Genomic DNA, 27147 nt, shown 5'->3' on the forward strand with positions numbered 1-27147 from the left:
GCAGTGATCCCTGCACACCTCCCTCTCGACCTCTACTTTTCCACCTCCTTTTAAGTGAGGACTGTGAAATACTTTGTGGTGATGTTATGCGTATGTATTAAAACTAAATAAATGTTCACTTTTTCACCCTTTTTTTTTGTGTAAATCTAATCCATCTTGGTCCATGTAAATATTGTGTACCCAGTCTGAATAAATGAGCTCCAGATAAGCCCCCAATCTCCCACAAATGGTCAAAAGAAGAGCTTGCGGTTCAGGCTCAGTAACACCAAGTCACAGTAATTTCACAGGCTTTGGGAAAGGACTGAGCTTCATGCAAGGCACGTTCGTTCCATCTAAATCGTTTTCTCATGACTGATAAAAGGAAAAAAGATACGTCACAACAACACCAGCCCACAAGGCAGCATGGCACCTAATGAGGGAGTTTGCATCTAAGACAAGGAGGATTTGGAGTTCTCCTTTGATATTATTAAAGAAGCCAGCCTTCCCTCCCTGCTGGTGATGAGATAACCACTTCAAGGTCAGATGCTTTAGATGACTATCACTACCTTCTCTGGCAGGTTTTAACAATGCCTTACAGCTTGCTTTGTGTCTCTAGTGTAGTCTAAATTATTCTCATGGGTGGGCCTCGAGTGGACGCCGCATGTATAGCTTACTATAATAAATGATGACATAGTGAAGCTGAACAGCTTCAAATTCATTTAGCAGATAAACACATAAACAAGGAAAATGGGAATGCATTAATATGTGACACACATGACATGTTAGATGTTATTCACTGAACAAATAGTACTCCATCGGAAAAACACTATCATTATAAGAGCACTATTATCAATGTGGACCTCAATCAGGTGCATTAACCTTTTTATAACATGAATCCATATTAATGCTGAGCCTCAACCACTTAGCTGGAAATCAAGCATAGTATACAGTTACTAAAACAATCAGCCCAGAGACAGGCTCAGACGCTAATGCCAATACACATGTTCACAACGACAACGCTGACATTATGTGAGGCACAACCACAAATTTCATGGTAATCCATCAAATAGTTGTTGAGATATTTCAGTCTGGACTGACGCTTGTCCCAAGAACCACACCACCAGGTTAAAAAGAACCTGAACCTATATATCTATAACATCTAACAATAAAAGGAAAACATGACAATAGGAATTTCTTACATAACTGACCCTACCTTTTCAGACATATTAAGTAGGTTTCAGTCTTCACAGTGAAAAGCAACATGACTTTGGTCAGTAATAATTTTGTACTTCAGGTTCATCAATAACCATGGGTTATAGGTTGATATTAAATGTGGGTTATAATTCTGTTATCTTTGATTGTTTGTTAAATTAAATGTATATTAATTATGTGTCACAATGTGATTAGGAGAAATATATAAATACGTATAACATTCCCATATAAGTGCATCATTTGACTGACAAAGAAAAAGTGGACAAATTAAAGGCACAGAGCCACTCACCGCACCGTGTGTGTGTGTGTGTGTGTGTGTGTGAGAACAGGCCAACTAGCAAATACAGGAGTCATACAGAGCAGGAGTTTGACATTTCAAATATGACTCCATTGTGAGCATTGGTTATGAGGACCTTTTTCATGTGTGAGAGTAAAATGGCACCTTCAGGGTTTTTCATTTGATTGGAATAATCATATGAATTCACGCATAAAATGGTTGACACAGTAATAAGGTTTTGCCATCATGTCCACTTATCATGCTTTATCACGTCGGCGTCGGCAGTCGAGTCATCGGATGAGCAAACAAACCTCAAAACCATCTGACACTGCTGTTTTCATTCTTATTTCCACTTGCCCTCTTTTCATTTACCGGAATATGTTCTGATCTTTTTAAAATAAAATGATGCTATGGAATTAAAATGACAAAACAAAACCACAAATGAGATAAATCACTGCGACAGAATCTCCAGCATCAAGTTGAGAGGTAATCAGTGAAATGATTTTAGAACGAGTGCTTTAATTTTATCTAACTGCTTAGACCATGGAAACGGGCTGCTGAGTCTATGTACATGACCCTTCCTTTAAATATGAGTAATGACAGGCAAAGAACAGTTTCTCTCCTTGACACTAAATCTTTTCTGATTCCTACTATTTAAATGCAAATTGCTTTGCAATTTTGAGAAGACCGCCGCCACAGAAACATTTTTTTTTTGGTCCCAATAATCAGAGAAACTCTGTGAAAAGCTGAGGTCTAATCAGAGAGCAGTGTCGAGGCAGAGGGCAGGTTCCTGACAGGCAGCTGTAGTGCTTTTGAATACTTCCTTGTACCTTTTCTTGGATCTCCTGCTTCTCCTTTGTGGCCTCTTCCAGCTGGGCCTGCAGGTCAGTGATCTGGCTCAAGTCCCTGGCAGACTAGTACAGACACAAGCACACACACATACAGACGCACAAAGTCAATAGCCAGAGAATTAAGATGTGTGTATGTGTGAAAGAGGAAGTGGGATTGTCCATGCATGCTTCAATTATCTGTAAAAACACATCACTTTTTATGTAAATAGTAAATGGGAGTAATATGTCTTTGCCAAATAATTTGTCATATGATCTGAACAGATTGCATCTCCCTGACTGCAGCGCACACACTGTGTTCAGAGGGGAGTATGTCCTCCACACCACAAAGCCACTCTGCTTACACATGCAGAAAAGAACAGAATTCTGTTGTTGTGTTATGTTGATGTTAGAGGTATTGCACAATGTTTTACACTAAATAAGAAAAAACAAATACATTTATATTATATATATATATATATATATATATACACAAATTATTAAAGGAATTATGCTATATTTGTGGATAGTGTCATCCATTTCCAGAGTTTCCTAAGTAAATGGGACAGTCTTAGCATTGGCAAGGGAGTATCTTATAATACACTTTCAAGGCTTTTTAACAGTTCACTGAGGTGTTAGGCAGGACGAGTTACCTGGGCGACTGCGGCCTTGTGTTTTTTCATCAGCTCATTCATGTCTTCCTGATCCTCCTCCATACGAGACTGCAGGTCATTCTTCTCTCTCTGCAGACGGCTGACCTGCTCCTCCAACTGAGGGACAAAAAGAGAAGGAAATACACATTTTAGTTTAGAATGACAAGATTTATTCATGAGCTATTGAATATGATAAATGGTCATTAGCTGGCCGGGCCGTGGTAGCCCTGGAATCTCATCTAATGGCGATGAAACACAATCTGGACAGGGTTCTGGCTGGAGGATGAGACCAATTGAAGATAATCAATTGGCTCATTTAGGCAGGGAAAAGTGCAGCCAGTGCAGCATACTGGTGATGTCCTATTTAGAGTTCATCCTCTGTGTTCGGGAGGGGAGGGGACCCAGGTCCTCAATATGCATTCTCTAATCTGAGACATTTACAAGACCTTCACTTGCCATAAATGCAGCAATTAACAAGCAAAGCACAGGCACATAGCGCTCTGTGTGTCATCCCCAGAGACACAAACATCCTCAGTCTACAAGTCTGAAATGCAGGCAGTACCCTCGTGAGACAGCCATTAATGAGCAGATGGAGGGGGAAAAAAAATTCAACAAAGCTTATTTATCCATTAGAGCAAAATGCTGAAATCAGACATATGCCAAAGGGCATTTATTATTTTAATATCCCACCATGGCTTGATGATGTACGCATATTAATGTTAGAGCCCTGCTGCATTTTGAAGAGTCAAAATTTGACAGGCTTAAGCCCTCCATTAATTAAATATTGTTTGCTGCTTTTGGTTTAATTTGCTCATCAAAAGAAGAGTACAGAAACATTTAAACAAACTACTTTTTTTTCCCTATCACCATTGTGAAATGAAAAAGGGAAGGTATATTCCATTATTTATAAATGTGTGATATTACATACGCTATCGATTATGGCGCAGACGAACTACACAGAAAAACATGCTGTGTTAGGAACATATGTAGACCTGACTGGCATATAAGAACCCACTCAAGTGAATAATTGGAACACACAGCTAAACAGATGTCAGAACTCACCGACATCTTAGCTTTGCCTATGTCCTCCATTTGGATATGCAAGTCCTCTATTTCGATCTCCATGCTCTTTCGAGCCTTCACTGCTGCCGCGCAAGTGAACTCTGACTCCTCCAGCTGTGAGAAACAGGAGGTGAGGACAGGTGAGGGACAAATATTAGTAGGCCAAGATCAAGGATCTATCCTGAACATGCAGAGGAAAGAGGATTTACAAACCTGTGCATGTTTTAATATTCTGACCAAGGTTTTTTTAAAAGAAAGTTTTTTTTTTTCTATCAGTGAGTATAACATAGATTCAAACCATCGTCTGCTGAGGCACAGCAAAGTGTTTAACAGAGCGGCGTACTTGATTTTTGAGCTGGGCGATCTCTCTCTTGCTGGGGGCGTTACTCTTCAGGTGGTCCAGCATAATCTGTGCATCAGCCAGGAGGACTTTGGTTCTCTTCAGGTCTTTCCTGAGCCTCTTCTCCGTCTCCACATCCCTCTGGCTCACCTGAATGACACACACACATTCCCACGTACTCTGTTTTTCTATCATCCTCCTTCAAAACCCATAGCACCTCTCGAGACTCAAAAGGAGTTTCTTTCCAATCAAAAGAAGTGGCCCTGCACAAAATGGCACACACTTAACTGCACTGACAGAGACCAGAAGCACTGTGATGGAAGTACCTGGTCCTGGGCGTTCAGCAGTTTGGTCTCCAGCTCTCTTCTCTCGCGCAACACTTTCTGCTTGTCTTCATACTCCTCCTCCAGCTGTACCTCCATCTGTTTCAGCTGCAGGACACATGCACAGTGTGTCAGGATGCACAAACAGATGATCAGTGATAAACAAAGTCAGACATAACACACCATCAACCATCCTGTTAGACATGGCTGCTCTCACACATCAAAGACGAATGGGTCCCCCTTGAGCAGATCTGCTAGCCTCTAGATCCACTAAACATAGCACCGAAAATCTTCTTATTCTGTCAAATTCAAATTCTTTTAATATTTAACATAGATATAATTGCGTACACTATTTCCATTCTAAGTGTTTATTTGTTATTTAGATGCATCTACTTTTTTTGGGAGGATGATTTTATCCCATTTGGCGATTGCTGTTCCTCGTCCATGGTGATAAGCGATAGGCATCCTCTGCAGTGTATAAACCAGAATATATACTGTCCTCTGATGAATGCAGCATATTTGTATACAGCATGGGACACATTCTGAAAACTTCCAGTTCATAAGCTTAATAAGCACAGTGAGTGTCGAAGTACAATGAACTTCGACACTCACTTGTGAACTCCTTGACCAGGCCTGATTAGATCTTAGTTCAGGACAGGGAAGATGTGTATAAGAAATAACAATTTTTGCAGAAATAAAATATTGAGAAATAGCAGCGCCTACCTTCTTACTGCAGGACCGCCTGATCTCCTCTACCTCGTCATCCTTACTCTCAATCTCTTTAGAGTGGGTCTGCCGCTGTCTTTCCATCTCCATCTCAAGCCGCAGCTTTGCCTGATGAGGACACACACATATTAGAACACGTTGAATTCAGATGTTTACAAAAGGATTTTTTAAACAACAACAACATGTACTTCTGAAGGATATTAGGGTAGGGGGAAGCTTTTTGTGGAGTTTTAGGACTTTTAGAATTATAATTTGACTTAAAATTTATTCAAAACCCTGTGTAGAATTATATAAACAGCTTTCAGCAAGGAAAAATTCAATTTTCCATACTGGTATGAAATACTACATCTGCACCACCCTGTACCTGCTCCAGCATCTGGATGTTTCCAGCCTGTTCGTCCAGCTCCTCCTCCTGGTCTTTCACCTTAGCCTCAAGGTCACGAAGCTGCTTCTTGACCTTGGCCAGAGAAGCTTCATCCTTGGATTCCTGGGAGGACAGATCCTGTAGCTCTGCCTCCAGCTGCTGCACCTTTATATTTGCAGCGCACAATTCACTGTCCTTGTCCTGCGGGCGGAGGAGAAACAGCAAACGCACATCTGGACCAGCCCCAGTTATGTCATACAAAGAGCAGAGAGACTAGACATGTAGTCCCTGAGAGAGGACATCACAGGATCTGGAGTGTGTTCTGTAAAGTAGCTTACCTGCAGCTGTTGGCGGAGGTTAAACATCTCACCAGTCATTATGTCTTTCTCTCGAGCCAGCTTCTCCCTCTGGCTCCTTTCTCTTTGTACCTCAGACTGAGCCTGGTTCTGCTCCAGGTCAAATCTGGAACACACATACACGAATACACACAAACACACACATACACACACACACACAGATATATAGCTCAGCAAAATGTTGATTCCACATAAGACTTGAGTTGAGCTGTTGATTATCATAGTAAACTGTGTTAGAGCCGTAATTACACAAAGTGCCACTTGAAGTACAACTTGAACATCAAGTCATTTGCTATCATAACTTGTAACGGTTTTGTGAAGTGATGCAAAATAGCTGTGTTTGAATATTTAATACATTTAAAATATTGCACCAGCGAACTAAATAGCTAACCCACATCTAACTTCGGTTACTTAGGAGATTTTCAGCTTGTGAGGCTATACTGGACACAGAGTCCAGCATCAGCTCAGCACTACCTCTATTCTAGCCTCAACTGTTATCCTCTTCCATTAGCCATCAATTTACAATTAGGTTGTAATAATGTGCAAAATGTTTTCTTCAATTGTCTAGGGCAGAAGCACTTATGGTTAGTGAACTTAAAAGCTAAGTGTTTCATGCTGTCAGCTCGTTGTAATTCCCTGTTTTTCTCTCTGAAGCACAGCTGAAAATAATTTCACCCACAGAGCATCTTCAATTAGCCACAGGGGAGAGATCACATTCTGCCACAGCGATAGCTTCTCAAGTGCTTAAAGTCTGAGTCATTTTCTCAGCTAATGCAATTCCACAGATTATAGAACATCTCAGTCACTATTCAAATTAAAGAAAACTTTAGTGTTCTGCCGAGTGGGTCAGAGTGTCTGTGCCGGGCAGTCCAAGGAGAAAAGAGCAATGTGTTCCCTGTAATGTGTGTCTATGAAGGCAAAAAAAAAGGACAGATAGACAGACTAATAGATAGATATATAGACAGACAGAGTGGAAGGATGGAGAGGTATTTGAAACTGACTTCCTCTGTTTCTTCTCCAGATCATGGTTGCGGCTCTGTAGTCCCTCCAGGTGAAGCTTGGTGTCCTGCAGCTCTGCCGTCAGTTTCTGGCACTTCTTCTTCAGCTGCTGCACAGAGCGCTGCACATCCTCATTATCCGTCTGCAAATCAGCCAGCTGCAGCATGCACGCACACACACACAAACACGTGCAAACAAACACATATATATATTTTTTTTTATGACAGTCTAATGCATATTATTATTATATTTATACAGCTAACAGGTTAAAAGTGTGTGGTAGCCATACATTAAATGAATTTTAATGTTACAAAAAGTTTCTTGCCCTTCTTTCAAGGTGTCTTTTGCTCTGCTGCTCTGTCTCCAGCTTGTCATCAAAGTCCTGCTGGAGTTTCTTTTTGGTGAAGTCCATTTCACGAATGGCTCGGTTGTATTTTATCCGCCACTCGCCTCCTGGAGGAACGACATACAATTCAGAAAAAAGTCTGCATGACGTTTGGATGTCTCCTGCCTTTAATGCAGGCCTACCAGGGTATAACAGGGGAAGAGGCTCAAAAGCTCAGAAATGACTGATGCTGTGGATTATGGAGTGCACTGTACTGGCTGTGATGGTTATCACATTCAAGGACCAAAATAACATAATCTTTCAGGAAATAAAACTTCTTTCATCAAACCCCGACCTTACGAGGTCAAAAGATTTGATAGGGAGCTACAAAACAGCCTTTACTTTTCAACTCTAATCTTGGATAAACCTGGGGTAAGAATTCAGAGCACACCACAATAGTAGTTAGAGAAGGACATGTCTAAGTGGCACTTTCAACAGTTCTTAGCCGACCCTAATTCTGGAGCTGTCAGAGGCTATCAGAACTATAACAGCGGCCAGGCAGACATTCAGGTTCAGGTTCATTTCCAAGCCTTATCATTTTAGAGGCTGTCCATTTCTCCTTCACATACCAACACCGGCTCTTCCATCAGTGCTGCTCATTAGCATATATATAGCATAATGACAACTTGCAGGGCCACCGGCTCTGATCCTAACGATTATTTTCTCATTCATCTAAGAATTCTGATATGCTCTGTAATGGCTTGTCTGCTGAGGTGGGATGAAGGGGGTGGGAATACATAAAAAATAAAAAGGCCCCCTGGACAATATGCTCTCGGCGGGAGCTCTCTTTCTCAGCAGGGGGAGACCAATCAGCAACAGGCATTAGTTGTATGCCTGAGAGCGAACATCATAATCCCCTAGCGGTAAATCCCAAACTTGGAAAATATACTTAATAGCATTATGCGAGATGTGACCAAGTCTCACTGCCATGTCTCCTGCTGAAACAGTCGAACACAGACAATCATTCCCGCAGCTACAATTAGTATAAGGAAGATTTTTCAAACTGTGCACATAATGCTGCTATGAGCGGTTCAGTAAATTATGCTTCTGACCTGAGCTGACAGACCCATTAGGCACGCTTAGGCGAGCTGCTGCAAGTGTCATAAGGTATAATTAATTAGGGAATTTAAAGCAAATGTTTAAAAACACTGATGACCGAGGTTGTGAAACCAAAGAGGGAGAAAATTCACTGCAAATCACATCCTCAAAGTCTCCTTCAGTTTAATTCTAAATTTGGGGTAGAGAATGAAATCCATGCATGTATGAGACTCTCTGGTGGCTGCGGTGTCACAAATGGTAACACGCAGTTTCTAGCTCAACTAACCAGCATCATCATCATCATCCATCTCCCCGTTGAGCTCTGATGTTTTCATGAGTCGAGCTTCCATCACCTCCATCTCCTGTGATTCTAATTGTTTCTTCATGGCATCGAATTTAGCCTGGAGTGCACAGATTCACCCACCAAACAAAAAGAGAACATGTTAGTCATATTAAAATTGCAATTTTTGAAATACTATGTTGTTATTTTATATATAGATATTTATATATATTTAAAGATATATATAGATATTAGTGTGTTTATGTGCCTGTAGGTCCTTCATGTCCTTCTCCAGATGGAGTCTCTCTGCAGTCTCAGTCTCCAGTAACTGGGATGCTGACTCACTTGTGCTCCTCTCATCAGCAAGCTCTGCCAACAAGTCTGCAATCTGGACAGAAGCACAGAAACACACAGGGTGTAATACAAAGCTACAAAATACTTGCCACGGTTCTAGGACAAGTGAGTGATCAAATCTTGAAGCGAAAGAAATGACATGGTGTAACTCCACCACCAATCTCAAACACCATCCTCCCAGCATGCACTGCCACAGGCGAAGGGACCCACCCTGCTCTCCAATCGATCCGTGTTCAGTCTCAGCTCATTTCGCTCTTTCTCCACCCTCTCCAACTTTGATTTCAGCTGCTGCATCTCCTCCTGGAGCACAGAATACAGCTATATGGGCTACACATTATGTCACAGTCAAAACTGTAAAATATTAGGTGCAACAAGAAATATTAAACATTAATAACAGGAAGTGCCATACTGCCGCAGCAGGTAGTGCATTTTGAAAGCAGATTTAGAGACTGTCTAGCTGAGAGGAATCAATAAGGTGGGATGTATCAGACGGAGAGTTCTGCTCACATCTTTGCTTCTCATCTGCTCCTCGGAAAGCTGGACCTTAATAAGGGGCTGGACCGTGGTGAAGAGCTTCCACCATGGCCAGTCCTTCACACCACGGTTCTTCTTGATGTTTTTCTGGATGCAGCGGATTGCAAGGTCCTGAATCTAAACACACATACGGAGAAGCAGTCACCAAAGAGGAACACATATGTGACTGTGGGTGTTTGTTGTGGTGTGCACACGGAGCAACACAGATTGAGTCAGTGAGTCTATCTGCAGCTCAGCTTTCTAATACAAATAAGTGCCTCATAATAAACACAGATAATAAGTTTACTGCAGCAGTGTCTCAACTACTCAACTGCATGAGGAAATGCAACACATAGGCATCACAGGGCGGCAGTCTCCATGGAACAATGTCATAAAGGAAAATCAGGAAAATCCTAATTACTCACTGGAAGAAATGCTTTACAGAACTCATCTACTGTTACCATATCATCCTCGCCACTGATACACAATATTTGAAAAACATTACATTCCTCAGTCTTGTGTTGCCTTTATATAGGCACACAGCTATCCCAGGACCTGCCAGCCTCCTCTGGAGACTTTTTCTGCAGAGTGCGTTCCAAGGCTGGAAGCTAATTTTTGATTAATTAAATCAAACATGTTGGCAGCTAATTCCAAGTATTACACGATTTCCATGCTGCTTATGCATGAGGCTCTCTAGAAGCAGCAGATTATGGGCAAACCCAATTAGAGCAACACAATTCTCAGCATCAGGTACATTTCGCCCTGAAGGTACTGTCTATGACCAATTAGGATTTGTCACACAGTGAAAGCCTTAACATGAACCAAAATGCAACAGAAGATTTAAACAGGTCTCACTTGTCATATTTAGTCTGAAATGAATAGGAAACAAACAAAAGATTATGCTCCATGAGCACCGTGGATAAACATTTTGGTATTCATTCCACATAAAGAGGGTGTGACAACTGTAAGACAGCCTGATGTGAATTGGGATTGTGAGCCAAGATTAAGACAAAAACGTGGTTTCCACTCTGTTCCTCAATATTCTACATATACACAGATGTGTTTTTAGTGTGTGCGTGTGTAGGATCACGTGTCTGCAAGCATGTCAGACATCTGAGTGCTGCAATAAATGACTGAAGCGCAGTCTGATGTCACTTTGATCCCACACTTCTGTTTCTGGGGATTTGAAATCATGCCTTACTAAAGGACAGCAGCCCTGGCTACATGTATGGTCTCATCAGGACCATAATGGTTTGTCATGCCTGGCTAATATCAATACCATAACACTATCAAATGGCATTTCTAATCCTGAAATGCAAATATATTTCCAAGAGCTATAATCCTAGGTGTTATAGATATATAGATATAGACTATACAAAGAAATGTACCTCATAGCAATGCAGAGCCTATCCGCACCTCTACAATGGGAGGTATTCATGTTTCTTTGATATGGAACTATGGGATTGCATGTTTCAAATGAATGAGTTATCCTGTGGAATCCCCCGTCTGATAAAAGTATATGTTAACATGTGGTGAGAAGTGCTGCAATGAAGGGAAAGAGTTCAATAGGAATAGCAGTACTAGACTAAAGCTAGCTTATGCTTGCTGCTTTATACAGATTTCAATGCAAATAGCTAAAAAAAAAAACAAAAACGTTTGTCGGATACCTGAAGGACAAAACTCCCAATGCGGCATGTGCCTGCTGAGGCAAAATAACAGATTTTTAAAATGTCAGGTTGTCCCCTTGAGGAGACAGTTGAAAGAGGGGGAAAAAAAAAAACCATGAAAAATTCTGGTTTTGTCATTTAATGTCACATGGGCTCGGCACAGCTTCACAAGGATAACATGCCAGGGAATATCAATCAAGGGAACTTGTGACTTTCTGTCACATCCATATACATCAACCAGCAAGTGTCTGAGAGGCTTCACCAGAACCGTATTGTTCCAGAGGCAAATTACCATCTACTGTACCTGCTAAGACTCTATGCTTCAGTGCAAGAGGCTATGGAGCCCTATCAATTTTCACAAAGGGATAACAGGGTAACAGCAAGGGCACAAGTGGATGTTATTATACGTTGATTATTCTAAGATTCAACGGCAACGCACTCTGTAAATCTTCTCTGTGGAGAGAAGGGGAGATGGAAATCACTCAATTATCCACCACAGATCTGTTTCTGTTCTATAACTCTGGCATCGACCAGTTGGATCGGTAATAAAATAAATAGAGTGAGATCCAGTGGGGAAAAATGCCCTTCAATTAATCACAGCAAGATATGTATGTACCATACATGTAACAGCCAGACTGTAATAAATCTATACTATATACTGTGCTGCTTGAGCAGTACATGACTTCTGATTTCTCTACAGTGCACATTTTCACATCACACTCTCCTGACAGACATGACATTGAATGGAACTGAATGGAAATAAACTGAATTTGATGGATGAATTTTGATGGAAAATGTGGGTATGAAAGTACCCCGACAACGATGTGCACTGAAATGTACACAGTTTTAATAAGCCTCTGCACCGGATCATCCTGTACCCCCAGACCTGATAGAGCTCTCGCGACTATCGTAATTACATGACACACCTTAACTCGCCAGCTTCAACTGAGTTTAAGCACACTAAAATTACAAGATAAAATAAAAATAAAGTCTTATCTTTCTATTATAGATACATTTGCAGGAGATAGGGGGTATATGAGGGCAGAGGGAAAAAATTGCTTCTTTGCTAATGGATTTTGTAATTGCACAGTTGCCTAGCAATTTGGAATGGTTCCTCGCTGTTGATTCTCTTCAAGTTCTAGCAGATTATGAAGCATCAGACTCTTAGTCTGCTTCACTGTGTGAATAATGACCTTTGAACTTAATATATAAATAAATTGGCCTTTCGTGCTTCCCCATTTTCAGCCAACATCCATTGCTAAAACTCTTAAGGTAAAAAAAAAAAAAAAGTAATAACAGAAGAGAGAGCGATATAAAAGGCCATATTGATTTACGTTATAACAAAGATGACAAGGTAATAGTTTTACTGGCATTATAAACAAGTGAACATGAAATCTACTCACTAACAGAATGTCATGGTGGATGGCGACCAGTTACATTGATTCTGTTTTTGCTGGTTCATCACTAGCCAACTGAGGCGGCACATTCACTTAAATAGTAATCACAGAGAGGGAAAAGGACTGCGGGGCTCCATACATCACAAGAGGACATGTATGAGGTCCAGGGAGATGGACCCATCACATACTGGGAGAAAAATGGAAGATGGGTAGAGCAGATGGGTGAGTGAGTCAGCAGTATGTTTGATCTGGTTGCGTTTAAGGGAAGCAGTTTGATAAAATGCATGGATGTGCATGCATGAATAGTGTCACTATCAAATATCCCCTTGGGAAAGCCGATTGGATGGATTACAGTACAGGGGAGGGGGATGGGGGGGCCGGGGCGATAGATTTAGAGAACACATTTGTAATTAGCTGAAGATTTACAGCAGAGCTGGTTAGTTATACCCCAAGAGCAGAGCAAACAGGCACTAAAATTAGCTCTGAACAAGGAACTCTCAACTCCTGGTGGACTCCTAGGCAACAAGGCCTCTGGAGCTCACATTCTTCAAGTACTTTATTAAAAAAAAAAAAAAAAAAAAAAAAAGGCTAAGCAGCAAAATGGACCTTGATATTTACTTTGTTAGCCTTTGCAAGTATAAAATGTATTTTTGCATTTGTAACCCTTAACTTGCAATGTATTAAAACGAACACATTTGATTTTTTTTTCTCAGTCAAATGATGATTTTGATCAAATCTGTGACAGATAAATATACTCCTCCTCAATTTTTATAAATATACCCTCGGTGTTTTGAGTTTAGACTAACATCCCTGACAAAGCCGTTCACCTCAGTGGGACGTCTCGCCTACCTTTCTTTTCTTGAAGGCTTGCCGTGCCAGGTAGCCTCTGCAGGCAGCTTGGAACAGGGTTAGATTACGCTTGGTCTGCTCATCCCTCTGTTCCTCCAGCTTAGCCAAAGTGCCAGCTCTGAAGAACAACTGGAGCAAAAAAAAAAAAACACACATACACACATACATACATCAGATCAAATTAATTTATTAGTAAGTGACACGATTATTGGCAGATCATGTAATGCTTATTTTAGCCACGGGGAAATTAGATTTGAAGGCCCTGCTTTAATGTGAAGCAAAGCAGCAAAATAAAAACAGCAGTTAAAAAGTAAATAAGTGCACTGAGGCAGTAAATCAATAAGAAACAGTGTAATCCATGGACATGTGAGTCTTATCTAAGTGAGAAAGCTGTGATTAAGTTATTATCTAGGACAATCAGCCTTGTCTGTTTCTAATCTGGGCCAAAGGTAAAACACAGGTAAACAGCCAACAGAAAGCAGATCACGTCACAGCCTGTCTATACCTCAGAGGGATTAGGTACTGCGAATGCATTCCAGATATGATGGCAGCACGCTATTAAAATGGATGGATAATGACAGGAAAACTGTCTCCACCCAAGGTGTCTCTGCACAAGTCCCAGTGCTTTATAAATTACCAGATCCATATGTGATCTGTTAACAAGGCACAAGCCGGAAATGATCAAACTGCTTTGGTAGGGAAATCTGCAAAACCAGCAGGGAGGAGTGATGCATTCAGTGACATCAATGAACATTACTTCTCAAATTGCTTAGTGGTGCTTGAGCGGAGGCTGTCTTTCATCATCATAAGACATATGTAGTACTCTCTTATGTATACTTCTACTCTGTTTTTAGACGTGGCTATCGCTAATAGAAGATTTTATCTAGCAAAGAACTTTCAATCCATTGCTGTAAGGTTATTTGGGGTTGGTGTAATTGGCATGCAAGTGAGACAGGTTGCTAAGACGCCACTGGAATGCTTTGTGAATGGCCAAATGTGTTTGTCTGCTTGTGAGCCTATTTCACACTCCAAAGTGTGGCACCATGTGAAGTTGCCTCCGAACCACTCTTGCGTCATGTGTTTTACACTGCGCATATCTGGGTGCCTAAGTTCCACTGTTTTGTAAGTCACTGTTTCCTTTGATTTCCTTCTTGGCTGATGGCCACTTTCCAGCTGATAGGATTAGCCCTCAGTGTGCCAGGCAGTGTTTAGTGTGATTACTTTACAATGGTCGTGGCGAAAAAACAAAGAGGGCCATCAGTTGTGAGAATTTGCTCTAATGACCTGAAAAGAGAGAGGGAATTGCGGTCACATAGTCAGACAGGGTAGAGACATGCCTCTCAGGTAGCCACTGGCTAAAAGACTGGAAGAAGGGGCAAGGCTTGGCAACTCTCCAAAAGAGGGTGGCAAACAAACCTCAAAGAGGGACAAGTGTAATGAAAGACACAATCCCCACAGACAGAACGTGTCCCTTAAAAAAACACTCAAGGATAAAAAGAGCTGTGTTCTGCAGCTCTGTGTTTGGAGCTTTAAGGGGAGTGAAACTGGCAGTGTTTCACAGCAAAGGTTTATTCTAGAATTTTAAACCTCTTTATATATTTAAGGTGTGGTACTCACCCTGCTTAGACCCATGTGGTAGCTGCTCTTCTCCAAATCCAAGGACTCCAGTAGCTCCTCCACAGCCTGGGCAAAGGCACACATATACACAAACATACACACACACACTTAGTCTTTTAACTGCTGGATCCAGCGGGAAATTCTGCTGACACTGCAACAGCTCAGTAGTCCAGAGTTCCACCAAGCTACCATCCTAAACTAATGGCACAGTGCAGTTTTTCCTCTTCTGTCACATCCATTCCTTGACTGTATTGTGTTTTTGAGAGTAATACGGTAACCATGGGAAAAATTTGGCTCTCCAGAACCTTCCAGCCACTAACAAAAATCCAATTACAACTCGTCTCCCCCGCACCCCCCAGAATCAACCTGCTACTGGCTTATTCCTCATGATCCCCCGGTGGTCTTGGCCCTATTGCAGCTTTGAACAAATTCAGTCTATGCAGAGGTACACCATTAGTTAGCGTGGTGCCTCTCCTCTCCCTGTCCATCTATCAGCTATGGTTTACTGTAGGTGTATTATTGTATTAGCCTGTTCTCTCTGCTTGAGCCCCCAGCCACACAACACCACATCTAGATTACACCAGGAGAGGTTTGCCATGAGCACTGAGGGGCTTTTGTTTGCCTGTGTTTCCACAGAAACTCAGCCCCAATACAACGACACAGGGGAAAAGAGCTTTTCTCTCCCTTAACCCCATTCTTTCGCTCTTTCTCTCATTTCTCTCTAGAAACAAACTTTTGTATTTTTTTTTCTCTCCCTCCACTGCACTTCGAGTGGGGCTGCTATTGAAGGGGACCAATGCACAGCTCGTCCTCAGTGACAGATGAGAATAAAGCTGACGCCAGGCTTCATCTTAAGGTTTTTCCACAATCATTATTCATAAATTTAAAGCAAAAGTGCTAAAGAGGTAAAGCACCAGTGCTGTCAAAACCACAGGGAAAATCGTGGCAGCTAGTTTCCAGTGCCCATATTACAAAAGATGATGAATACACCTACTTGAGTGTTATTTTGTAGCTTTCAACGCAGTGAAGCATTTCCTAAGCCACATTACTGATCTGCCTCTTGCACAGGCTTGATACTGATGAGGTTAAGTTGATTAGATCATTACAATAGCTCTGATGAATGAAGGTTTATTTCTCTGTCAGTTGGCTGCTGACAAATCAGGGGTAGATGTAATGAAGCTGCCTCTTCACGACATTAATCTTCACTGCTCTTGGTCACTGGCAGAGCTGTACGTTTTACTCCCTCTCTCACTGATTGACTTACTCTCCTCTCGTCCTTCACTATGTAATTCCTCCCGTGCTTCTTGGTGAGGTGCGGTGCCAGCACATCGAAGCGCCGTCGAAACTCTGAGAACACCAAGTGATCAGGGTAACCTGCGAAGATAAGCATTGGATAACGACATTATATTCAGCAAATGTTTATGCAGAGTAAAGGGTATTTTGCAGGGGACCTCATGATCTCTTAGACAAAGACAAGGAGGTCTGTGGGTCTATACCTGTCCTTGGTATGTTACTTAAGCATCTCACTCACCTTGCCTGTGGATCCGGAGAGCATCAAGCAGCTTGGAGCCACGCAGCTGAGCACGGAGCAAGGCTACATCTAGCTGCATTAAGCTGGGATCCCCGCTCTCCCCTTGAATCTCACATTCCCCTCCTTTGTACAGGGATCCACTCAGAGCCTTGAGGGCGTCTGCTTTGGGCAATATGCAGTGAACAAAGTGAATCCTGGACCTCCGCACCATGTCAAGGAGAGCATCCTGGAGAAGATAGAGAAGGATCAGGAGCTCTGGATGGAACAGGCCAACAGCCAGTGCAATATCTTCCACTGATGTCGCTGCAAATACTCTGCGTACTGGCTCTGACATGTACATCTTACCACACTGCATTTTTAATTCTAATCAATTTATTTGCAGTTTTTACAATCGACCTTTTAGTAAATGTGTGTTTCTGTATACTGTATGAGCTTAATATGGATTCAATATGAGGAACATTTCAATATAAGGCTCATGGACTTCAGTTTTGACCAATCTGTGTTGAGAACCACACATTTTTTAAATAAAATGTCAAAAATACTGATCCATATATGTACATGTTGGCTTTCTAAGTGACACTCTAATCACTTTGCTATGGGATATTATGGTATTGTTTGATTAAACAATTTTCAACCTCAGTGTTTCCTTTAGCTCGTTCATCTCTTATGGTTATTGCTACTTTAACCTTAAGAACCAGGTTTGGTGAACAAAGATCCTAGTATCCCTTGGAATTATGTCCATATCAGACAATTCCACACCTCACAGATTACATCCCTAACCATAATATATTTCACCATATTTACCATAACCATGCCATACACTGATTTTGTAGAGAGCAAGGATTTTTAAATGGCATGGTACTGAATTTTAAAAATGCTATGTGGGGTTTTGCAGAATTATTCAATATCGACATTCTTGTCAAGCAAGATGGGGTTGGAAGCAAAATAGCTGCAGAGCTGTTCTCATGGCACACTAACACCAGGCCTAATATCATTTTCAGATTTATCTCTGGCTGCAGCCCAAATATTGGCCTTCATCCCATCCATTTTCTTTAAAGCTGCATCAAGCTATTTGTGACTGCTAAGCAGATTCCAAAACAAATTTACAGCCATGAGCCCTGATATAGTAAATCAGCCTGTCAAGTTTCTGTGGCTAAACTGTTAGCAAACAAGAAACTGAAGACTGGGGCATTGATTCTCAGTGGGCATGGCAGCAACAGGGACTCACAGGGAGTCAGTTAAGGCAACATTAACATTGACAATGTTGATAACGGAGTTATTATATTTTAATGGCTTCATTTTAGTTCAATTGTCATATTAAAAATGGACTAACTGAATTTGTTATGGTGCCCAGTGCCATTCCACACAAGAATTAAGTCTGAGTGTCTGATTTGATCCTTCTCTTCTCACCACTTGAAGCTTTATCTGGATGCACAAGGATTTCTTCTTAATAGCAGCCACCCCTGTGGTGAAGGTCTTTCTCATGCTAGTGGCCCGCCGCAAGGAAAGCTGGGAAACACCTTCAAGGCCCGCAATGGAACCGGACAAAACAGTGGCTCCACCTGCCCGGCTCATGAACAGTGAGCTGATGATCTTCCTGCAAGAGATACAGTACCTCAGCATGAAGGATATCGATAATCCTCTAAAGTATTCTTTTGTGTCCATGTCACAAAAGATAGACTCCTCCTTAGTGTGTGGTGCTTACTTCTGGGAGTCCTGCAGGAGGCTCGTAGCATTGGTAGAGGCAGGATTCTGCTTGGCGTAGTTCAGCCACCCGCAGACATCATACTCCACCCAGTCTGTTCCATGACTGTGCCCCAGCAGGAAATGGTTATCCTTTTCACTTTTCAAGAGGAAAGTGTGACCTGATGTAAATGCAGGAGACACTGTGAGATTCTCTCGCTCATTGTACTCACAGACAGACAGATGACAAGCATGAAGGGTTTACCAAAGCTGTCTGATAACAACAGACAGTGTGTTCCTAACCTAGCTGCTCATGGATCCCATTAGCCTGCCCATGCAGTTTTCATGTGAAATGTTTAGATCCATGGTAGAGTATTCTCATAAATAATGCAACGGCCTGCCTCAAATATGATGCGGTAGACAATCAAAGAGATATGGGTGATGAACCAAAAGCTCAAAAAGAAAAGCTCAAATCTGCCCTACATAAAGTTTTTTAAATTAGAAGCTTTCAGCTGTTGCTTTAGAGGGCTAAAATGACACTTTGCCCCCTTTTGTTCCCTTTTGTTTTTATTGGGATATTTTTTAAAAGCCATAACTTTAGAAAGTGTTGTCAAGGTTGCCAACAGTAAACATAGAAAGGATTTGTATGACTCGTCTACAATATGATATTGGTTAATCTGTCTTATAGTGCATTGTGTACAACCTTTCATATTGATATAAGAAGCCCATTCTCCATGACACAGCATGGTGTACTGTGACACTAAAGGGACGTCTTCAGAAGATTACTAATATAAGTCTCAAACACTCTTCATAACACACGGTAGAATGTCTTTATTTAAAAGTAAACCTTTACCGAGTTTTTTATTTATAATATATTCTGTTAAAGTATCGACAAGGTAGAATAAAGAATGATTCTGTTGTCACAAATTATCACAAATTGCACATTTCATGCCACTACAACAAAGCTGAAAGTTGTCAACACCATTCCTATTAATATAACTTGCATTATATTTCGATTAAATATCCATATTATGTTTTTTTTTTATTTAGACGATTAGAATTTTCTGTCAATTTCTTTGACCATTAGGAGAATACCTGCCATGTTTTGTACTGCCTTCAAGTGTGAGTTTCTGTGTGCCTGTGTGAGTGTGTGTGTTTGTCCTCTCCTTGCCTTTACTCTCGCCCTCAGCAGGTCCATAGTAGCTAAAGAGACGTCCCAATAGAGTTTCCTCTGATCCCCCAGGCTGCAGTGCCTCCTCCTCCATCAGCCACAACAGGCCCCGTGCCTCATCTGTTCGAACTGTCCGTACCTGTCAAATAAACATGTGTACACACATAGACATACACGTACAAAGATCATAGGTTCATAGGGCCATCCGAATGCGGACAGAATACACTCTGTTTTACCTTTGGTCCTTAAGGAACAACAGTAATTAACCAAACTGCCCTGATCACTGTACCTTTAGCTTACTTTGCATTTTACCAGTTTGACCCTCTTTACTATAAGGTCTGCCTCTAAAACAATTGCAGTCCCCCATACATAATAAACACCTAGTACAACAAAGAGTACACCAAGTAACAAACCACCTTGGAACAAGGACATTTAGTTTGCTTTAGCTATTTAATGAGAACACACTGATGAATCAAAGGATATTTCAGCCTTTATTGTTTATCCACCTCTTGGGTACAGGAAAAGAAAAAAATAAGATATTGCCACTTATGAAAGATTCTAAAAATGATCCTTCAAAAGCTGGGAGCTGGCCTCCATAGTCATAGCATTTCATTAAATATTAGCTGTTCTCCTAAATGTCTGAAAAAGTAGTCTGCCGAATGTTTTCCCAGTATGAACCAGTGGTGACAGGCCTAATATTAATATTAGCATTGGAAATTAAAGTTTCAAACGCATTTGTGGTCTCTGTGCCCTTCAGCAGTTGCTGCTATAATAGTATCATCAATTTGGCAATTCCTTATAATCTAAATGGAAATAAAAGGGAGTTCATGAATATGAGGAGTTGCGGGGGAGAAGGGATTAAAAAGTAATACAATTAGTATTTTAATTAGTGTGAACACAGAAAAGAAAATCAAACCCACTCCAGCACTGACGATAACACAATAAGTGCATGGGAAAGGTTTTGATTGCCTTCTTTTCTAACGACTACGTAAATGTGACTTTATTGGGCAGTGCAGCACATATACATACACATATTAGCTAGCACCCACACCACACGTTTAACCCGTTATCAAACACAAGCACAATAATAATGTATGCAAAATAAAGAGATTGGTGTTCTTCAACCCTCTTCATCACAGTTATCAGTCTTGTCTTATTTCAGAGGTAATTCTTAAAATTTTACAATCAAGAAGTCAGAAAGCATACTTACAGATTACAGCTTACAGATGCACAAACATAGTAGAAGTTCAAGTGTTATTTTTTTTTGTTTGTTTCTTTGTTTCTTTGTTTGTTTTTGCCTTGCCTCCTTTTTTGGCATAAAAAAGGGAATATAATGTCTGTAGTAGCACCTTTTGTGTGGGAAAACACTTTGGAGCCATAGCCACAAGTCTAAACCAATTCTGTTTCGACAGCTGTTGCAGTAATATTGGTATCCTAAAATGCTTTGCACAAATAGAATCAGGAGACTTTCAAGCAATGTATAATTTGTCAAGGTTGTGTGAAGATTGAGTCCAGTACAGACCAAAACGCAACTAAAGTAGAGCTACCAAGGCCAAAGCATCAAACTGGCAGGGCGCTGAATTTTAAAAGGTTAATTTATGTTTAAACAGCATTTTACTTACATACGTACCAGAGACAAAGATTTCAATGGTACACTTTTTGGCCAGAGACATTTAGAATAAGCCTCTATTGTTTTGTGAATCACAACAAGCACCAGAGAAAACAATCTCTACTCGAAGGTGCCCAGCTTGGTTAACACGGCTAATGTCTGAATCCGTCTTGGGAACCTTGGCTTGGGAACCAAACCCACAAAACCAAAAACTGTTTTAGCAGCTATCTGGAAGTTCCACTGGAGACATCCTTATCAGCACTGCACACTACACTGGCTGCAAATACAACACAGAGTATCAGTTTGGAGGAGACATATGACAACTATGAGGCTTTCAATGAATTGAGCGTTAAGGCTTTTTGTGATAACACATCTGGGCTACAACAGGAAAAAAAATATCTGAGAGGGAAAAAAAATCTTTGATCAAAATGTCTTTTCATTCTAAGCAGCAGATCTTTTTAGCTGACTTTAGAAATGACTTTAAGGGATCAGTGTTTATTTTTTCCCTTTGGTTTTTAATATGATGTCCTACAGTTCACTACTTCTGATGACATTCCCATTAGACCGGGGACCCTTTAAAAAGTAAAGCTCAAACCAAACACATTGGAATTATACCAAAGTGATCTATGACACTCTAAACTCTGCCATTTCTATTTCCCGGGTACAGATCACAGGCTGCAAAGGCCAAACATTGATTTTGTTTCTTGAAGTCAATTCTCTAACCTTTCTTTTCCTGCTGCTACCCTCTCTTTCTAGCCTCTGCCAAAAACACCATTCAATATTTAGAATCTCACAAAAGGAAAACATCTGATGCTTAAAAATGATATTCATTGTTGAATGCAAAAAGGGTGCCCAGAGATTACCGTGTGAAAATAGATCATGAAAGGCATGCAAGTCCCTTAGGTGTTCTGAGAAGCATTCGGAGGCAAGTTATTACACCAATACCAGATTTTTACATGAAAATATCAAGAAAAAAAAAACAAGTGGTTGTGCAAGTGTGAATGCAGTGAAATGAAGACAAGAGACACAATAAAGCACTGAACTTACCAGTGCTTGGCTCGAGGCTTGGTCTACCACAGCCACAGAGAGAGATGTGCTGGGCTCTGTGTCATCTAAAGCAAGCTCTATGTTCTCCTGGAGGAAGACAGACAAGCAAATTGAAAGTCTTTTTTTTCTACTGGAAATGTAAATAGTGCTTTTTGGAAAGTTTTTTTTTCTGGAAAAACATTTATTAATTCAGTGCCTGACATAGATTTCAACATGCTAGGTAGGTTTGGAGCCCAAAATGTGGTCTTATATTCATGAAACAGTAATTTAGATAGGAATAAAATCATTTGTCTGAATGTGCATTTAAATGGGTTTTTAAATAGGTTACATAACCATGTTTGTCTGAGTCAAGTGCCTACTGTCCCTTTTCAAGCCCATGACTTTTTCCAGAAATCCAGGAAACTATGAAACAGCAGTCCGAAACTAGTTCCTGCTTCTGTCCCCTAAAAGCCTATGGTCTTAAGGTGGTACTTCCAGATTACCCTGGAACTGAAAATTGTTGACTTCTCCAAAACAGCTCTGACCCCATGCTGCCATGAGGCCTTTGAGAAATAACCTCCTTGTGACCCTGGCGCTCATGGATGTTAATTTCAACATGGAGTCTGACATATAGCTGTGTCTATTTGGATAATGTATTAATACTGTCGATCATTCCTCAAGAAAAATGCCAAACATTTCTCATATTTGAGGATTTGTTTCATGTTCATGCAGGTGTACATGCACCTTATGAGGTTGTGGACAACTATAATTATTACATATGGTTTTTCTGGATATTGAATTGTCTGTTAAATGTAAGAAAACCAAAATCATCAACATATCTATTATATTAACAGGAACGTTTGGCATTTACTAGGGCTGTTTATTTCTATAGGTAAACCAAAAACCCGAAAGATTTCATTACTGTTGCAGACATTTCTGGAATAAAGTGGAAATAAATGTACTAAATTACCTCAGAGCAACAAAGTGCAGGCTGCACTAGAAATGTGGGAAAACGTTGGCTGTGCTTATAGCACAGCCGTGACAGATGCCAGTGTTCAAGCCGACTGTGTCTGAGAAGTAGCCTAAATTATTTTTTTTGTTCTCTGCTGTGGAGAGTCAATGTGCAGAGGAAATACAAAAACTATCCACATGGCCGTGGCAAGCAACGGCATTTAATTTGAAAATATACGGCGTGTGCCTGATGTGGGTATCACAGTTTAACCTGCCTGTCACTGCCGCTGTTGATACTGTGAGCTGTTTCAAACGAGTTTGACCTAGTTTTCAATGACAGTTTTGCAGCTTCTTCTTATATTTTCAAGATGCACTGAAAAGAGAGAATTACACTACACAGGTTTATGCAATTCCTCATTTCGCTCGAAATCCCTTTCTCCGAGGCAGAGGCTGTGGGTGGGAATGTGGGTGGGAAATCCCAGGATCCTTCTTCACAGGACTAAAAGTAAAATGATCAGGATTTCTGCTTAACTTTAGCGTGCTATCAGCCGAGTTTATAAGACAGATGCTTCTAAGATTAGAGTTGGGACAGTAGTAATGGGCAAATATATTTATGTCAAAAGAACCTGAAATTCCCAGGAATGATTGTGCCTGGTTATTGTGGTCGAGCGCTGCTTGACAGAAAAGGGGGACAGAAGAAGAATACTTCCTTCATCACGGAGCAACACCACTGCTGTGCAGGTGGGCGTGTCCCCCAATGGCAGTTGTGAGTGACTTTACTTTGATCTAGGCAGAGGAGGTGAAGACTGGCATCGCTAATGAGAAGGTCTAACACATGAACCACTTTGGCTTGTCACAGCTTGTGACAGGTGGGAGGGCCAGTGCATCTGATGTGTGAACACTCAACACTACTGGAGTTGATATATCAGTGAGAAAGCAGCAGACTTAAAGGAGAGAGACAAAAGAGGTAGAAGAAAGGAAGAGACACTGAGAATGAGGCTGCGTGCATGTACACATATCCTTACCTCTTTGTATCTTTCCAACTCCTGAACAAAGGTACGCTGGTAGAAGAGGGTCTGAAGACGTTCTTGCGTGTAGTTGTGGCAGAGGTCCTCAAAGGTTGCGCCGCACTCGCGCTTAGCCAGCCTGGGGTTTTGAAAGCCTGGTGTGTCCACAATGAGCAGAGAGCACAGGGAGTGCTGGCTGGATTTCAAGGCCCTGAAGCGCACAGGACAAACACGCGCACACACACGCACAAATGTTAGCACTGTCGATAGTTGAGACAAAGTTCTATCGATTATATTCACTGCATATAACCCCTAGATTTAACCATAGCTCTCTCCACAGCGTTCCTTACTTTAACCTTCACTAAACATAATCTAAATTCTATCCTAACACCTAAACCCATGTTCTACAGTTAAAATAGCCTTTTTATTTTTAGCCTCATTTTATGAGGCATCACATCTCATCTCTTATATGACATCTTCAGTTTGACACAGTTTAAGTAAATTACTGAATCAGAAATACTAACCGGTTTATTAAAGAAATGAGGATGGTGAAGAGTTCAGAGTAAAGTCCAGATGCTATGGCCTCTAAACACTCCATGGCTGTAGCCTTGGATCCTGGTATGAGAAGCAGCCCGACACAGGACAAATCAGAAACAGCCAGCTCACAACAATCTCCATCAACAAATAACATGAGACAGAAGATGAATCAGAAGAAGATGTTCTTTTTTTTTTTTTTTGAGCTATAAAAGCTAGACAAACACAATGGTCACTAAAATTTGCTTCTAAAAGAATGTACAACATTTGAGCAGATTACACCCAAAGGCGTAAAGTATTCAAACTGGGTCTGAAATTGTCTCTGCAAAGCAGTGTCATTTAGGGACTCAGGTGTTTCCGAATTGGTCAGATCAAACAGCGCACACTCGTGTCTATGCCTCGTGGCAACGGCCACCTGTTAAATTCTCCTAGTTCCTAATTCCACTGTCGCACAAAATAGTGAGTTTATGGTGCTTGGTGGATATTTTCATGTGTGCACACACAGCTATGACTGTATGTTCATGTGTGAGGGGAGATTTCAGGAGGGTGAAACAGAGGTCAATTCTGTACATTCCTGCTGTGATAAGAGTTTTAACTGTATCCTCCTGCCCTTCAAAGTATGTTGCAGTCTTGATGGAAGTGAGAGGACCTGCACATGTGAAAAATCAATGTGAGGCAATTATGATTTCAAGGACAATGAATGAAGAGTGGATCCAAAATTGCTTGTCCCTACATAGCGTGTGTACTTATCTGTCAATAGCTATTGTAAAGCTGTGGTATTCATTACTAAGATAAGCTTTACTTTCTCCAGAGCATGCAATTTCCCTCAGGTGATGAGCAGAGGCAATGTGTGTGTGTGGAAACAGAGTGAAAGTGACAAAGAGAAGGGGGTGGGGTGGGTGGGGGGGTTGGTGGTGAAGAAGAAAGAATCAGTTGGTAAATGTGGTCTGTGGAGTACCTGCATCTGCTGTGCCATTTTCGTCAGAAACCTGGCGGATGGTGCTAGCTCTGGGCAGGGTGCCCTTGGCCTGGTGCTTGAAGATGGAGGAGGAGAGCTCCTCCAGGGTGCATCCCAGCAGGTAGGCTGCCTTCTGGGCCCACTCATGACGAGCAAATTGTTTCCTGCCAGCTGAGACACGTGCATGAAAACGTCCATTAGCCCTTCTGCCAACTACCCCGAGGCACATGGCTAGCCTGGTAGCTTTGTGACAATCCTGTCTCTGACAGGGTAGGATTATGTCTCTGGTCAAGTTGACACTGACACAGCTGGTGAGAACATGCACTAAAAGCGTACTGAAAGTGTCTGCAGCTTGAATACATTTAACTATTGTTGAACAAAAAGGCATAGCCACTCTCTTCTGCAAGTAAAAGTTTCTATTGTTTAATGCTGAAAAAATGTCTGTGAAGTTGAAGTAATAATTGCCCCTTTTATCATCGTGAGAATGAAAGCAAAACTTATCATTTGGGGGGGACACAATTAATTTATTTACATAAAGACCTCTGTTGGAAAAGACAAGTTCTTCTTTAATCTACTGTCTGAGTGATGGAAACATGCAGATATGAGCACAAACTTCTGTTTTAATCCACCATGTTGTGGTATCTTCTAAGACTTAAAAGAGAACCTGGGGGATTTCACGCAGAGGGTAGTGGGCTCTATCTGTTTCATCAGCGCTGCAGCAGCCCTGCATACTTTTCATGATGATAAGCAGGATGGTAGTAAAGACATGCAAAGAAATTTCAATATTTGCTTTGATAGATATTCGCCGCCACAATTTTTTAAAATTCTGGGAATACATTAAAAAGAGGAAATTAGGATTGCCAATTCAACAGGATATTTCCAAATCAAACATTAATGAGTGAGCGACTGTTACAGACAAAATAACTACATGTATAACAACATCTGCACTTAAAAGACATCCAGACTCAGTGTGTTAAGCCTTTTTTCTATCTACACTTATCAGACACAAGTGTTGACAGTACAGTATACATAGAAAAGCATGTTCATCTCAGGTGGTCCCTTTAATTAGTTCTGGTGGATCAGAGATCATTGCTGCCCTCTTGTGTTAGACTGTGAAGCTGCACTGCCAAAGAATATCTCATATATACCCTTTGATCTTGGTTGTAGCCAAAACACAAACTAAAAGCTGGCAGTAGAAGCATTTTTAAAGGTGTAGAGTAATGTCATGAATGAATGAGACAAAATCTAACTGAAATCAATGTGTTGACTCCTGATCATAAGTTTTATCCCCACATGCACTGTTTCTCTGGGAGAACCATGAATCCCAAGTCCATAAGTCAGCCAGTAATTTGCAGATCAGAACAAGAGTTGTTTAGTGTCTGTATTCCCAACAGCAGATGCAGAGCAGGACAATATTCACTGCTGAAAATTATAAAAATGTTCCTGGATGGTGTTGTTA

General features: G+C 41.1%; 1 protein-coding gene across 4 annotated transcripts in view; it reads right to left on the reverse strand.

Annotated features, from left to right (window-relative positions):
* myo18aa (myosin XVIIIAa) overlaps positions 1-27147 on the reverse strand; it is a 60552-nt gene that overhangs the window by 11097 nt on the left and 22308 nt on the right. For all 4 annotated transcript variants that reach the window (XM_041051019.1, XM_041051017.1, XM_041051016.1 and 1 more), the window contains 25 exons: positions 25689-25859; positions 24721-24811; positions 24215-24407; positions 22260-22346; positions 19604-19742; positions 18455-18614; positions 18160-18346; positions 16750-16975; positions 16483-16592; positions 15219-15284; positions 13602-13730; positions 9683-9826; positions 9386-9475; positions 9090-9209; positions 8828-8942; positions 7444-7571; positions 7121-7275; positions 6102-6225; positions 5764-5964; positions 5397-5507; positions 4677-4781; positions 4354-4500; positions 4011-4124; positions 2949-3065; positions 2299-2382 (listed from right to left, as the gene is read on the reverse strand). In XM_041051019.1, coding sequence (XP_040906953.1) covers positions 2299-2382; positions 2949-3065; positions 4011-4124; positions 4354-4500; positions 4677-4781; positions 5397-5507; positions 5764-5964; positions 6102-6225; positions 7121-7275; positions 7444-7571; positions 8828-8942; positions 9090-9209; positions 9386-9475; positions 9683-9826; positions 13602-13730; positions 15219-15284; positions 16483-16592; positions 16750-16975; positions 18160-18346; positions 18455-18614; positions 19604-19742; positions 22260-22346; positions 24215-24407; positions 24721-24811; positions 25689-25859 — 3314 coding nt within the window. The remainder of the gene's footprint in view (positions 1-2298; positions 2383-2948; positions 3066-4010; positions 4125-4353; positions 4501-4676; positions 4782-5396; positions 5508-5763; positions 5965-6101; positions 6226-7120; positions 7276-7443; positions 7572-8827; positions 8943-9089; positions 9210-9385; positions 9476-9682; positions 9827-13601; positions 13731-15218; positions 15285-16482; positions 16593-16749; positions 16976-18159; positions 18347-18454; positions 18615-19603; positions 19743-22259; positions 22347-24214; positions 24408-24720; positions 24812-25688; positions 25860-27147) is intronic.

This window comes from Toxotes jaculatrix, chromosome 12 (assembly GCF_017976425.1).
Source record: "Toxotes jaculatrix isolate fToxJac2 chromosome 12, fToxJac2.pri, whole genome shotgun sequence".
NCBI lineage: Eukaryota > Metazoa > Chordata > Actinopteri > Toxotidae > Toxotes > Toxotes jaculatrix.